At 36.3% G+C, this 15,534-nt stretch overlaps 3 protein-coding genes across 3 annotated transcripts in view; 1 reads left to right on the top strand and 2 right to left on the bottom strand.

Moving 5' to 3' along the window:
• Positions 1-15,534, top strand: part of LOC130452921 (neuroglobin-like) — an 87,802-nt gene that overhangs the window by 49,917 nt on the left and 22,351 nt on the right. The gene's annotated exons all lie outside the window — the stretch shown is intronic.
• LOC130452917 (uncharacterized) lies at positions 675-15,116 on the bottom strand. Its single transcript, XM_056792446.1, has 2 exons — positions 14,976-15,116; positions 675-2,424 (listed from the first exon to the last, which is right to left on the bottom strand). Exons 1-2 carry the CDS (start codon positions 15,043-15,045, stop codon positions 1,697-1,699), a joined length of 798 nt encoding a protein of 265 aa, XP_056648424.1. The 5' UTR covers positions 15,046-15,116; the 3' UTR covers positions 675-1,696.
• On the bottom strand, positions 8,267-10,988 carry LOC130452918 (uncharacterized). The gene is made up of 2 exons (XM_056792447.1): positions 10,860-10,988; positions 8,267-9,355 (listed from the first exon to the last, which is right to left on the bottom strand). The coding sequence occupies exon 2, from the start codon at positions 9,352-9,354 to the stop codon at positions 8,560-8,562; it is 795 nt and encodes a 264-aa protein (XP_056648425.1). The 5' UTR covers position 9,355; positions 10,860-10,988; the 3' UTR covers positions 8,267-8,559.

Here is a 15,534-nt window from a genome sequence, read left to right on the forward strand (position 1 = left end):
AACTCTGTAGCTATATTAGAACCTGAGATATAGATCTTTGAATGTAGAAAAATTGCCAAAAACCTACAAAAATCCATAACTCCACATTGAACGTCCGCGCCTAGCTCCTCACCAACTCAACCGATTTAAGTGATCAAAAACTCAAAAGAAATAGAATGTTTCACCGAGTGTTCTTAAACCAAAACGAACTCTGTAGCTATACTAGAACCTGAGATATAGATCTTTGAATGTAGAAAAATTGCCAAAAACCTACAAAACTCCACATTGAATATCCGCGCCTAGCTCCTCTCCAACTCAACCGATTTAAGTGCTCAAAAACTCAAAAGAAATAGGATGTTTCACCGAGTGTTCTTAAACCAAAAGGAAGTCTCTATCTTGAATATAACCTGAGATATTGAGGATAGAACGTGTGTATGTGAAAAACTACCATAAGTAATGTAAAGGGGGAAATCGCATTTGAGTATAACTTGAGAATGGTGAAAATTAGATGAAATCCGATGGTTGATGGCTGATCTGTGCATCAATACCTTTCATTGAAAAAAAAAATTAATCAAATCGGTTGGGTAGAACGCCTGAACGGACTCGGAATGGAAATCATCAATTTTTTTAATATATAAGATAGAATAGAATAGACATCTCAGATGTATTTGGCCCAACAAAAAAAAACACAAAAATTGTGGAAAAAAATATATTTATTTTTCAACGTAATCTTCTTAAGGTAGCAATTCCAGCTTTGAATCATTAATTTTGGCAATTGCAATAACGAATCTGCGAGCTGGTGTATTATCTTGATGAAACTACACTTTCTTCTTGGCCAAATACAGCCGTTTTTACTTGATTTCTTGTCTCAAACGTTGCAATAAGTTGAAATCATACTCGCCGTTGATAGTTTTTTCCTTTTTCAAGATAATTAATGAAAATTATCCCAAACGCATCACCAAAACCAACGCCATGATCTTGCCTGCAGGTGAAACGGTCTTTGCCTTTTCAGAGCATTGTTTTGTTTCGGGTGTGTTGTGATGGACCCATGGTTATGAAATAGCGCAAAAATACGTTTTAATGCTATAAAACATTGTCAAACACTCGATGGAAACATCTTCACGACGCTGTTTTAGTTCCATTATGAGCAAACGCAACACCCATCTTGCACATAGCTAACTCATGTCCAAATTTTCAGTAAATATGCACTTTTTGAAATGCTTTCTATGTCCGCCAGCTCGCGAATTTTCAGTCAACGATCATCCAGTACCGCTTTGTGAATTTTCTTCAAGATTTCTGGAATCACGTTTGGCTGGTCTTCGCAGGTCGTACGGCCTCTTTCAAATTCTGCTACTCAATATTTTGCTGACTATAATGAAGGATCAGTCTCACCTAGTGTGAAATTGTTTCCATATTCACAAATTCACTGAAAATATTGACTATTTTTCTTAATATAAGTGCAATTTTTACATCCAATGGTTGACGATTTTTAACCGTATTGTTAATTTTGATTCAAAATTTCGGTGTTAAATATACAGAGTAACCCCATTAGAATTTTCAGTAATATGGGATTTGGGAAGGGAATGAAACGCCCAATAAGTAGCCATACTTTATCGAAATGATTTAAGTACAAACGCAATATTTTGATATTAATTTTCAACAATTAGAATATATCTAAGTATCAATAAACTACTGTAGTAAGGATATATGAAAAAAACTATGGTGACAACAGTTTTCTAATGTTTTGACTCAAATTTTCAATAATTGGTTTGATATAAGTTTCAATCTGGTCAATAATAATATTGTAGGTAACTAAAAATGTTCTAGCAAAGACGCATTCGTCTTCTTTGCATTGTTCTGCAATACGTGTTTTCAAATCTGCGTCAAGATTTCTTAAGCCGCTAATAAATTCAGGCATGAAATCTTCCACGATTTTTTTAATATTTTTCTCATTTTTTTTCAACAGATATTCAGTCATGCAAAGTTGATTATCGCCACATTTCTTCTTAATAGATCTAATAATGGATTTGTTCGTTAGTAGGACCAGATATCTGGAATAGTTGTACAAAACTGCTCCCACATTTTCTTCAATGACGTTTTCAATTAAATCAACATCTTTTTCATCTTCGTAATTTTCGAAATCTCGCTCTGTTATGATTCCTAATTTCATTACAGTCAACTTGAAAAATTCCCAGATATCCCCTTCTAGAAGGCTGGAAAAATCCAAACCCATTATAAATTTTTCAGCGTTGATTATAGCTTCTATTTCCAAGTGCAATAAATTATATACTTCTGGACACTTTTCAATCGGAACACATTCACAAGAATTTTCTTCGTAGAAAAGGTAGTTCTCACAATAAAAATTTTCATCTCCTTTAGAAGAAAGAGGCTCGGTTTTTATTTCTTCTGGATCCAAGTTAGTGAACGAGGGGCACTTAAAACGTTCTAAAAAAAGAAAAGATACTTATGAATTTTTTACATAAACTTGCGTGAGAAAAAAACGATCCAACCCTTAGAGATTACAGAATCAATATTTGGAAATTAAGACTAGGTAAAGAAAATCTACACAAGAGGCTCTAAATTCGTTACTCACTATACCATTCAAAAGAACATAACAAATATTATGAAATCCGGACTGAACTTACAATTGGTTCCAACGCACGTCAAATCAAAACCGATAAGTCCGATTCTGTCTTCTAATCCAATAAAAACTGATAAACCGTGTAATTTCTAAACGTAGGGACGAAAGTTGTAAATATCAAGGACGAGATCTATTTATAAAATTTATCTTCCTATGTGCGATATGCACACAAATTTTATTACCTCCAGGTTTTCAAATTTATTCTTTAATAAAAGAGACTAGAGAGCTTTAAGATGACCTTCAGTTCCTTCGTGACATCTACTTTCCTCAAGGGTAACTCTTATCGCCGAGAGTCTTTTCAACTATTTATAGAAAAATGTTGAAAAAAAACCTATTGACCTATAATGTTACCAAACAAACGGGCGAATCAGTAAACTAAAAATGACTGATTTATTTGATTTTTGACAGATACAATCGATAGTGAAATGATAAATCGAAGTAAAACGTCTCTTGATATTGTGTGTCATTATCATTAGCACAAATATCGATGCATAAATAACTGGGACAATGACCGGTTTCTAACGTGTAACTTCATCTATTGCAGTACATATCAAACACTCTACATCTACCATTTTAAATGTTTTGTACAGGTATTTGTAGTACCCGAACCTTGTCACAACGTTTTTTCCGTATGTATGTATCTTAAAGATATTAAAGAATTAAAGACTGTTAACATTTACTGTTGCTGTGTTGTTGGTTTAAAACACAAACAAATATTACAGATTAACCGAGATTCAAACGAAACTTCGAGTGGAAGACTGTAAACAACTCCTTGTCCTGCAGAAGAAGATCCTTTCATTAAACGGATTGTTATTTAAGATGGAAAAGGGTCTTTTAATTTGGAGAACGACATCATCCGATTCAAAAAATTTTGCGATCATGTTGCAATAAAACGCGATGTCATCATAATCATTTTGCGATGAGGCAGATTCAGCGTTATTTAGGATACTATTTAAGGAACGCCAAGGGGAATCCCTTATCTTCAAGCACGATATCTTCCGATTGCTAAAGTTATAATTGCGATCATGTTGCGATAGAATGCGATATGATCAGATCCTTTTGCGACGCTCCAATGGAACTTTTTTCGATCGGATTTTGAACAAGGTTTGATTGAAAGGAGACATTTCGTTATAGAAAGCGACTTGATCACAACAGTTTGCGACGTACAGAAAGTGCGTCTAGTCGTTAGTCAAAAGTGTGCTCCGAGGGAACGCCAAGAGGGATCCTTTATCTTGAAGCACGATATCTTCCGATTCCAAAAGTTATAATTGCGATCGTGTTGCGATAGAATGCGATATGATCAGATCCTTTTGCGACGCTCCAATGGAACTTTTTTCGATCGGATTTTGAACAAGGTTTGATTGAAAGGAGACATTTCGTTATAGAAAGCGACTTGATCACAACAGTTTGCGACGTACAGAAAGTGCGTCTAGTCGTTAGTCAAAAGTGTGCTCCGAGGGAACGCCAAGAGGGATCCTTTATCTTGAAGCACGATATCTTCCGATTCCAAAAGTTATAATTGCGATCGTGTTGGATAGAATGCGATATCATCAGATCCTTTTGCGACGCTCCAATGGAACTTTTTTCGATCGGATTTTGAACAAGGTTTGATTGAAAGGAGACATTTCGTTATAGAAAGCGACTTGATCACAACAGTTTGCGACGTACAGAAAGTGCGTCTAGTCGTTAGTCAAAAGTGTGCTCCGAGGGAACGCCAAGAGGGATCCTTTATCTTGAAGCACGATATCTTCCGATTCCAAAAGTTATAATTGCGATCGTGTTGGATAGAATGCGATATCATCAGATCCTTTTGCGACGCTCCAATGGAACTTTTTTCGATCGGATTTTGAACAAGGTTTGATTGAGAGGAGACATTTCGTTATAGAAAGCGACTTGATCACAACAGTTTGCAACGTACAGAAAATACGTCAAATAAATAGTCAAAAGTGTGCTCCGAGGGAACGCCAAGAGGGATCTTTTATCTTGAAGCACGATATCTTCCGATTCCAAAAGTTATAATTGCGATCGTGTTGGATAGAATGCGATATCATCAGATCCTTTTGCGACGCTCCAATGGAACTTTTTTCGATCGGATTTTGAACAAGGTTTGATTGAGAGGAGACATTTCGTTATAGAAAGCGACTTGATCACAACAGTTTGCAACGTACAGAAAATACGTCAAATAAATAGTCAAAAGTGTGCTCCGAGGGAACGCCAAGAGGGATCTTTTATCTTGAAGCACGATATCTTCCGATTCCAAAAGTTATAATTGCGATCGTGTTGGATAGAATGCGATATCATCAGATCCTTTTGCGACGCCCCAATGGAACTTTTTTCGATCGGATTTTGAACAAGGTTTGATTGAAAGGAGACATTTCGTTATAGAAAGCGACTTGATCACAACAGTTTGCGACGTACAGAAAGTGCGTCTAGTCGTTAGTCAAAAGTGTGCTCCGAGGGAACGCCAAGAGGGATCCTTTATCTTGAAGCACGATATCTTCCGATTCCAAAAGTTATAATTGCGATCGTGTTGGATAGAATGCGATATGATCAGATCCTTTTGCGACGCTCCAATGGAACTTTTTTCGATCGGATTTTGAACAAGGTTTGATTGAAAGGAGACATTTCGTTATAGAAAGCGACTTGATCACAACAGTTTGCGACGTACAGAAAGTGCGTCTAGTCGTTAGTCAAAAGTGTGCTCCGAGGGAACGCCAAGAGGGATCCTTTATCTTGAAGCACGATATCTTCCGATTCCAAAAGTTATAATTGCGATCGTGTTGGATAGAATGCGATATCATCAGATCCTTTTGCGACGCTCCAATGGAACTTTTTTCGATCGGATTTTGAACAAGGTTTTATTGAAAGGAGACATTTCGTTATAGAAAGCGACTTGATCACAACAGTTTGCAACGTACAGAAAATGCGTCAAATAAATAGTCAAAAGTGTGCTCCGAGGGAACGCCAAGAGGGATCCTTTATCTTGAAGCACGATATCTTCCGATTCCAAAAGTTATAATTGCGATCATGTTGCGATAGAATGCGATATGATCAGATCCTTTTGCGACGCTCCAATGGAACTTTTTTCGATCGGATTTTGAACAAGGTTTGATTGAAAGGAGACATTTCGTTATAGAAAGCGACTTGATCACAACAGTTTGCGACGTACAGAAAGTGCGTCAAATAAATAGTCAAAAGTGTGCTCCGAGGGAACGCCAAGAGGGATCTTTTATCTTGAAGCACGATATCTTCCGATTCCAAAAGTTATAATTGCGATCGTGTTGGATAGAATGCGATATGATCAGATCCTTTTGCGACGCTCCAATGGAACTTTTTTCGATCGGATTTTGAACAAGGTTTGATTGAAAGGAGACATTTCGTTATAGAAAGCGACTTGATCACAACAGTTTGCGACGTACAGAAAGTGCGTCTAGTCGTTAGTCAAAAGTGTGCTCCGAGGGAACGCCAAGAGGGATCCTTTATCTTGAAGCACGATATCTTCCGATTCCAAAAGTTATAATTGCGATCGTGTTGGATAGAATGCGATATCATCAGATCCTTTTGCGACGCTCCAATGGAACTTTTTTCGATCGGATTTTGAACAAGGTTTGATTGAGAGGAGACATTTCGTTATAGAAAGCGACTTGATCACAACAGTTTGCAACGTACAGAAAATACGTCAAATAAATAGTCAAAAGTGTGCTCCGAGGGAACGCCAATGGGAATCCCTTATCTTGAAGCACGATATCTTCCGATTCCAAAAGTTATAATTGCGATCGTGTTGGATAGAATGCGATATCATCAGATCCTTTTGCGACGCCCCAATGGAACTTTTTTCGATCGGATTTTGAACAAGGTTTGATTGAAAGGAGACATTTCGTTATAGAAAGCGACTTGATCACAACAGTTTGCGACGTACAGAAAGTGCGTCAAATAAATAGTCAAAAGTGTGCTCCGAGGGAACGCCAAGAGGGATCTTTTATCTTGAAGCACGATATCTTCCGATTCCAAAAGTTATAATTGCGATCGTGTTGGATAGAATGCGATATGATCAGATCCTTTTGCGACGCTCCAATGGAACTTTTTTCGATCGGATTTTGAACAAGGTTTGATTGAAAGGAGACATTTCGTTATAGAAAGCGACTTGATCACAACAGTTTGCGACGTACAGAAAGCGCGTCAAATAAATAGTCAAAAGTGTGCTCCGAGGGAACGCCAAGGGGAATCCCTTATCTTGAAGCACGATATCTTCCGATTCCTAAAGTTATAATTGCTATCATGTTGCGATAGAATGCGATATGATCAGATCCTTTTGCGACGCGCCAATGGAACTTTTTTCGATCGGATTTTGAACAAGGTTTGAATGAAAGGAGACATTTTGCGACGTACAGAAAGTGCGTCAAGTCGATAGTAAAAAATACGCTCCACTCCAAATTTTTCCCTAATAAATTCCAGATTTGCACAAAAATTGATATTTTTTGACGTTCTCACACAACTTTTTTGATAACCTTTGGTAGAATCCAATCCCAAAATGTTAACTTGAAGCACACCATCAATATCGTTAATAAAGCTTCAACGACGGCGTAGCAAAATGATCGCAATGAAAATTCTCAAAATCGGATATCGTGTTTCAATGTATTAGATTTGATGGAAAATAAACAACACTAACATGGAGGATTAGAGACAATCATCAGTACCAATCGCAAGGTCAGCTCGATTTCAGCGAAAAGTTTTGTTGTGTTTCTGTTAAAATTATAAAGGTTAAGTCCAGATGTGGATGGTTTTATCGGAAACATTTCCAGGTTTAGTTAACCAAAACCTAGCTCTTCTATAACAAGGCTTCTTGCTGAAGGTACCCTCCATAAAATAGGAATAAATCTTAAGGAAATCTTGATCAACGGCGACATTCCATCCAAGACCACAACTTGGAACTTAATCATTTACTTGGCCCAGCAAATTTATATCAAGTGCCCTACCTAGCTCTTCAAAAGCTTTTTTATTTGAGCCTAGAGAATCATAAGGTGTCGTAAGATATGAAACTGGTAAATTGCAACCACAGTTTTTATTACTGGCACTTGTACCAAATATTGTACTATAGTACAGAAACAAGGAATTGCACATACAACTCGTCGATTACTGAATCACCTTGTATACAGAGCTTAGTATTATAAACAAAAATTTCATTAGCATTGCTTAATATGCATACAAATATACACATTTGTTGACTAAATATACAGAATGAGTCACTTTAATCTATACTTTTTTCGTTGGAACACAGATGTGATTTTAGTAAGTTGGTTAGCCGACGAATGCAATGAATTCTTGGGGTTGGGAATCTGAAGACAGAAGAATTGCTAGACATAACGGAACCCATGTACAATTACCATCCGTATTGTATAAAACAGTATCAGTATTCATAAAATGATGAATATTACCATAGAATGAGCTTTTATCTGTAAGACTTTGATCGAGTCGCACAAGAAGAAGACTTTTTCAAATTTGTAGTGCTGTAGTTAATAGACAGAACCTCCAATATTATGTGTCTGAAAATAGGCATTTCTTCCATACTGTAGACTGTCAGAAACGATGAAACATAAATGTATTTGGTGGGATTGTGGATAATCATTTGATTAAATGAAAATTTCTAAGAATCTTGTATACGGATCTCTTGAAAATATTGCTTTACATATTAAAGTGTGGAGCATGTTCAATTAGCTTTAAATATGATGGATGGGAAAGGGGGACTATACTCCAGGGAGAATTCACATCCCCATATATAACTTTGATAAATTTTTGGAGGCACTTGAAACGTATAATAAATTCTGCATCAATTACCCCCGATGATATGAAAATTCGGAATAGGATTGACATTGTGGTTGAAGTGAATTATTAGGAACGAAAAATTAATAACTAAAATGAACTACGTGGAGTTATTTTATCTAATTTATTGTTTCTAAGATAACTCTACATTTTAATTCCTTAATGTTCAATTCTTTTACTATATCTCTAGTAATTTTATGAAAACCATTATCTGCTAGAGCCTCGTCGATTTTTTTCTTGTATTTTTTGTGAAGTTTATTGTCGCATTCATTCAAAGTGCATTTTTTACAATGTTTGTTTTCTACATACACCTCTACGGGATTCTTGAAAGACAAACAGCATTCGTTGGTATCGCTACTGGCGATAATTTCGTATTTAAAATTTTCGCACGGTCGTAATGAAAAAACTTTGATCCAAATATTATCCGAAGTCACTACTTTGAATAATAAAAACGGTATATCCTGTACCAGAAGTAACATTACAGTGATTCTCTTCTTATCTAAAGTTTCTTGAATGGTACTAGTTATTTGATCGACGCCGACATTTTTTTTGTGGAACTTGAGACAATGTTTAGCTAAATCTAGTACGCTAACGACTTCCGTGCAGCTCCAAGATACAGGGCATTTCAATAGTTTGTGTTGACACACTTTTTCGTGTTCCTCGACTGTTCCCCAAGTTAAAACTTCTTCGCAGACTGGAAAAGTACAGGGAAAAGTAGATTGTTCGGCTAATTTCTCGAAAAGGATATTTCTTATGGACGCTTCTGATGGAATGTGTACGCATCTTCCACATTTATATTTGTTCGCGTCTTTACCTAGACACATGATTGGAGGTATTGTCAGGAAGTAGTCGCAAAGTGCACATTTAAAACTTTGCATTTTTTCCAGCGGTACCAAAGACGTCATTGTGGTCATCCTGAAAATAAAAAGAAAACCTTAGTCTAAAGACACCCATGGTTCAATACTTTAGGGTCGAAAACGTGGGGTAAACTAATGAATACACACACTTGAACAACCACAGTACAAAAATTTGAACGAATAGTTATTGTTTTGAACGACTAAAGTCATGATATCTTAACCAGAACTAAAAGTCGAAATAGTATTTACAAAACGCCTTCTCCAAACAGTAGACAAAGAGACGCCAAAGGAAAAACGACATAAAACAAAATTGGAAAGTAAAATATTTTATCAGATGGATCAGAGATGGTAAAAGAGAATCTAGGATCAAGTGGACAGAGTCAAGTGCTTCCTTTCACTTGATATTGTACTCCAAGGTATTTGAGTTTCATTGTTCACAACTAATCGAATCTTCTATTCATTTAGATAGTTCTGTTCTGTTATATTTCCGTTTGTTATGAATATTTCGATATATCTAGGATCTTCAATACCACCCTCAATCGTACTTTATCAAAAGCTTTATAGCTTAATATACAAATATTTTTTCATTGCAATGACTTCATTAAAAAGTTTTAACGCTGACCTTAAAAAACTTTATTTATAGAATTGTCAGGATCCTAAAGGTCGACACGCACTAACAACACGCCACGCCACCCCACGCCACATGTCTAATACATGTACATACATCTAAGAATCTTGAATCGCGTCAGGATGACGTGGCGTGGCGTGTGATGGGCTGAGGTTGTACGCAGACAATTGAATTAAGTGGAAAAACTTATCCGATACGTTGCGTGGGGTGTTGCGACGAAACTTCCCACTGCGAACTGAAGTATACAGCTTGTTCAAGTCGGTTACGCAATTTTCAGAATCAGTGAATCATTAAAAAGTATAGATAAACAACTACACTATACAGAAAATTAATGTCTTGACGTAAATAGGGAAATATAAAATAATTATTAGATAGTAGGGTTCCTGGTTCACAGTCAGTAGTTAGTTGTGAGCTGTGCAAGTGTGGGGTGTATCAAATTATTCACAAATGAAAGTTTTGTGAACAATAATGCAGCCGTAGCTTCAGGATCAACGATCGAAAAGTCGATTTGCAGATTCGGTACACGTCTTCCTGGTACCTGGCGAAGAGAGAGGCCAAAAAATTGAAAAGATCTAATCGACTTTGTAGTCGAGGCATGTCCAGAAAAAATGCTATCAAGGAAACAATATTTTTGACAAATATTTCTCAGACTATACCTTATAAAATTGCAAAGCAAGGTGTGACAATTAAAGAGCTGTAGAAGTAGGGAAAAAAACTTTAAAGTATTTAATTTTACTGAAATTATATTCGCTTGTAATATTAAGTACAACTCTTTACAATTCTTAATGATGGATTGTTTATCTACAGTGAACCGATTGTGGTTTTACAAAGTAAGATTTTGCTGCTAGTATCTACAGCTTGTCCTAATCTTAGTTGTTGAGATAGAAAGTTTGTTTATTATAACTAGTACACTATTTATGCAAATGGAACTTACCTCTTTTTATTTCGAAGTCAAACGTAGATACTGTTTAATATTTTCGACATTCCACATCACTGAATATTCGACACTTTCCTTATATCTAATTATGATATCTTTGAAACAATAGAATAGAATATATTTTTGATTAATCTAATCTTGTAACGATACATAAGAAAATTAAAAATGTTATCTGCTACAATAATCTTCAAATTTAAATTACTATCTGCGGCCGGAATCTATGATCGAATACGTTATGGCATTTTTCTAGTTTAACATGTTTATCAGAAAATACAGGGTGCGGCAGCATAACTTCCTTTTTTCAAAAGTTAATAAAACTTATTGTATGAATCAGAAAATTTTTATTCGTTTTTTATAATACAGGCACATACATAAAGTTTTGTTTTACTGAGTTTTGAAGATCAAATCAGTTAGGTGACGTCCCCCATTCTCCATACACTGAGTAAACCGATTTCTGGCGTTTGTCATGACTCTTGCCAGCATAGCAGGCGTTATGTTGGTAATTTCTTCCTGGATGTTCGTCTTCAAATCTTGTAGGGTCCTTGGACGGTTCACATACACACGGGATTTCAAAAAACCCCATAGGAAATAATCACAAGGGGTCAAATCGGGAGAGCGGGCTGGCCACTCCAAATCGCCCCTAATTGAGATAAGGCGCTCTGGGAAGTGTTCCCTCATAACAGCGATCGATGTTCTTGAAGTGTGTGCCGTTGCTCCGTCTTGTTGGAACCAAGTGTCCCCTAAGTCCAACTCATCTAGCCGTGGGAAAAAAAATTCCTGTAACATGTTTACATACCGGTGCGAATTCACTGTCACTGTGACTTCATTTTCCTCAAAGAACCAGGGACCAATAATTCCACGTGAGTAAATTGCACACCACACTGTGACTTTAGGTGAATGCAAAGGCCGTTGATGCAATTGTCGAGGATTGGTATCAGCCCAGTAGCGCATGTTTTGTTTGTTTACGGATCCACACAAATGAAAATGGGCTTCATCACTAAAAAAAACAATAGCGTCCTCAGGAACGACTTCCAGAAAAACCTCACACGCGTTCCTCCGAGAATTGAAGTCACGTTCAGAAAGTTCCTGCACAATTGCCATCTTGTATGGATGAAAATGAAGATCATCATGAAGTATTCTCCTCACAGAACGATCGGAAAGTCCAAGGGCAGACGCATGTTTGCGCGCAGAACGCCGTGGTGATCGCAACACTGAAGTTCTAACTAACTCAATGTTCTCCGGTGATCTAATGGGCCGAGGGACTCCAGTTCTTCGTCTTGTCACACTTGCAGTTTGTCTGAACGTAGTGACCCACGTAACAATTGATTTCCGGTCCGGGACAGGGGCCAAGGGGGCTAAATTAAAGCGATTCCGAAAGGCGCGCTGGGTTGCGATCACAGAACATCCGCTCGAAAAGTAAACCTCAACGGCAAACGCACGCTCCTCACTGTTCCAACGCATGATGGCGACTGAACTGTGCCGGGACAAAACTTTATAGTCCCCCCTCTCGAACGAGACCACTAGCACTCCGTTACGACATCTACCGACTAAATGGCGAACTTTTTAAAAAAGGAAGTTATGCTGCCGCACCCTGTACATTCTAGAGTATCGAACGTTTCGTTCGAAATAAAATTTTAATTTATTAAAATATCATATATAATAACGAAAAGTCTCTTAAAAAAGGTCTTTCGAAAAATTTCGCTACTACTGACGTGAATGAAGTTTATTTATGTCAGAATATAATTTAGTTCATTTTGTTTACTTATCCCGCGCGTATTTATTCAAGTAGAAATAAACGTTTCTGTAAAAGTTATGAAAAGTTAAATGGTTTTGTTGAAACAAGGTCACCATAAGCTCCGTTCTATATTCCGTACAAAAAAGCGAGCTCAGATAATCTCATTCAGCTGTGCAGGTTTGAATAATTATCCCAATAGTTGTAGATCGAATTAAATATATAATAATTTTTCAATTGACAGTATTGATAGTAGTTTTTTGATGGTTATTTTAGTCATCGCAATTACTGAAATCAATACACACTTCTTTCCATGCATCTTTGTCTCATTTTTCTTTTTATACATGTGAAATATCTTCAGAACTGGACGAGCTTCATTACCTGTTATATTATACCTAAGTAGTACTGTCTGTACTAGTTGTAATATTATTGACCTTGAACCACAACCATCTCATCGGATCCAGGCGACGTGACCCTTAGGGTTCCAAATTTCGTCGCTTAACCAATGCGTCCGTTTTCCAGGGTGAGAAAAGAGAAAAAAATATATCATGATGTCATCTTCTAGACCAAAATAGTCAAACTAGCTTCCCGTTAGGATCTCCAGGTGACGGCTGTAGACATCGGCAGTCGAAGAGACTCTGGCTCTAACAGAAACAAATATGAACAACATCTAAGGTTCAAATTGTATATCCTAGATGGTTTAAACAACGACAAAAACTTTTTGATTCCTATACAGATCCCCTACAAGCCTTGGCGTTAAAATCGATTCCTTGCTGGTTGAATTTCCATACAGTTGAAGTTACAGTTCTGTGCATCCATGTAGCTTCAGTATTTATTTACAGTATGTGATGACCACAAGTGTTTTTCCGCTAAAGTAATCTTTGCTACAGATATTGGTTGCGTGGTCGATTTTTGATTCCATGACTAGCTTGGAAATAGAATGAAAATACACTGGAAAAACAGTATTTGGATGAAGAAGATAGCGAAGATGAAGACGATATTCTAGCTAACGATTTAGTACCTGTAGAAATGATACAAAAAGAACTACATAAGGAGATAGCAAACACTTAGAACGCTGAAAGTACCGAGGCCATGAATAATGAAGAAACTGTGATCATAGCACTAATAGATAGAGTTGCAGAAAATAATAAGAATACAACAAACGAAGCAGCTCTGGAGAAGTGTGCGCGTGCTTTTTTGGTCATAAAGGTTTCAAATAGTACCTTCACAGCCTTTAGTTTAGGATAAGAAGCTCTGCCAAAAACATTGTTGTGCATTCAATCCAAAAGACAATAATTAAATGAAACATGGAAGTTTTTTTTACCGACGAGATTTTAGTCATAATTGTGGAAAGTATAAATAAAGAAAAAGAAATTCATCTAAAATAACGATTGTATAATATTATTATCAGATATTATGTACTAGTTGTGAATAAAGATATTTTAACCAGAGTCGGAAATTCTTATTTTCGTTTATAAACTTAATAAATCAAAGCCGCTCCTGATTAAAGTCTCCAGAAGCATTTGGTCGAAAGTCGGAGTCAGTACTAAGAAACTTCTAGAATTTTTTCGTCTCTTCACTTCCAATTAGATGCTTTTGGACTCAAGGACTTTATAATAAAGATAGAATTGAGTCATTCTATTCAATATCACAAATGTTTAACAATATAATGTATACGAAGTAATAAATTTGATTAACTATTAATTATCATTAGTATGCTTCAGGTTGTGATTATCACGAGACAAATTCGTCTTCTTATTTAATCCCATTTATAACAAATCCAATATCAGATAGTTTTGAACTGTCAGGAGCAGCTTTTACAATTCGTTGTATCCTCGTCCCTTCGTAATATTTAAAGACACATCCTGCAAGTAATTTCGTGTTTTTTTCTTTCAAAGTAAGCATGCGTCATAGACCCATGACATATTAATCGTATGGTAATCGTACAGCTCCCGTTTCATTCCAGTGATACGAAATGGCAGCGAGTTTCGGTTTATATTTTTGAACGCACAAAGCATTGGGCCGATTGAAATTCATTATGAGTAAACTTATGGTACGTCGCTGATATAGACCAGATTTTCGATGATGAGCATTCTGTTAATTGAGTTTCTTCCAAGAAACAGTAAACAAGAGTCGTAGAATTGCTCGTCCACATATCTAATTGTTTTGACGATATTTGACCGAGAGTTGTTTGACCATCCATCCAACAGCACTGAAATCCTGAAGGTCAGTGAGTGTCTTGGCAAGTCACGCGCTAGTTCCACTGGCATACGGCAGAGGGACACAAAAATGGTTCTTACTTAATTATTAATAAAAATTAACTGAAACATTGTTGTACTTGATACTAATAAATATACCTATACCTGAAAGATAGTACTTACTTTTTTCTGTTGCAAATGTCTTGGAAAATATTATAAATAAAACGAAAATGTGCAACTTTGTAATAAACATTTTGAAAGATTGGTATAACTAGTAACAATCAAAGTTTAGACATTACTGCAATTTAGCTTGCATGCTTAATCGACATGCAAAAAATTGATTGGGCACGCAATCAAAATTTAATTACCGTTCTAAAGAAAAGTAATAAAAGTTGAGAATTGAGAAAATAAATTATCAACTGAAGGAATTGTATTAAAACGATAGATTAGAAACTGTTTTCCAAAGTAAAAGAAAGTGTATTAGTACAATATTAAGCAATAAAAGGTTTTTGATTCGCTTCCATTTCCACGGAAATTCAGTTTTTCAAAAATCGATTCCAATTCGTGCATTCCTTCAATTATCAGAAGAGAATTCTGTTATTTTGTTAGGTTAAGTCATATTAATACTTCACAATGGACGTGTGCCAACTCGTGATCGTGGTTTTCATGAAGATTAGACAACTCGGAAGATTACGCGTCTCGGGATTTTAATGTTTTGTTGTGTTTGAAATGAAAAACAAAA

The sequence above is a fragment of the Diorhabda sublineata genome, chromosome 2 (genome assembly GCF_026230105.1).
Source record: "Diorhabda sublineata isolate icDioSubl1.1 chromosome 2, icDioSubl1.1, whole genome shotgun sequence".
Lineage (NCBI taxonomy): Eukaryota > Metazoa > Arthropoda > Insecta > Coleoptera > Chrysomelidae > Diorhabda > Diorhabda sublineata.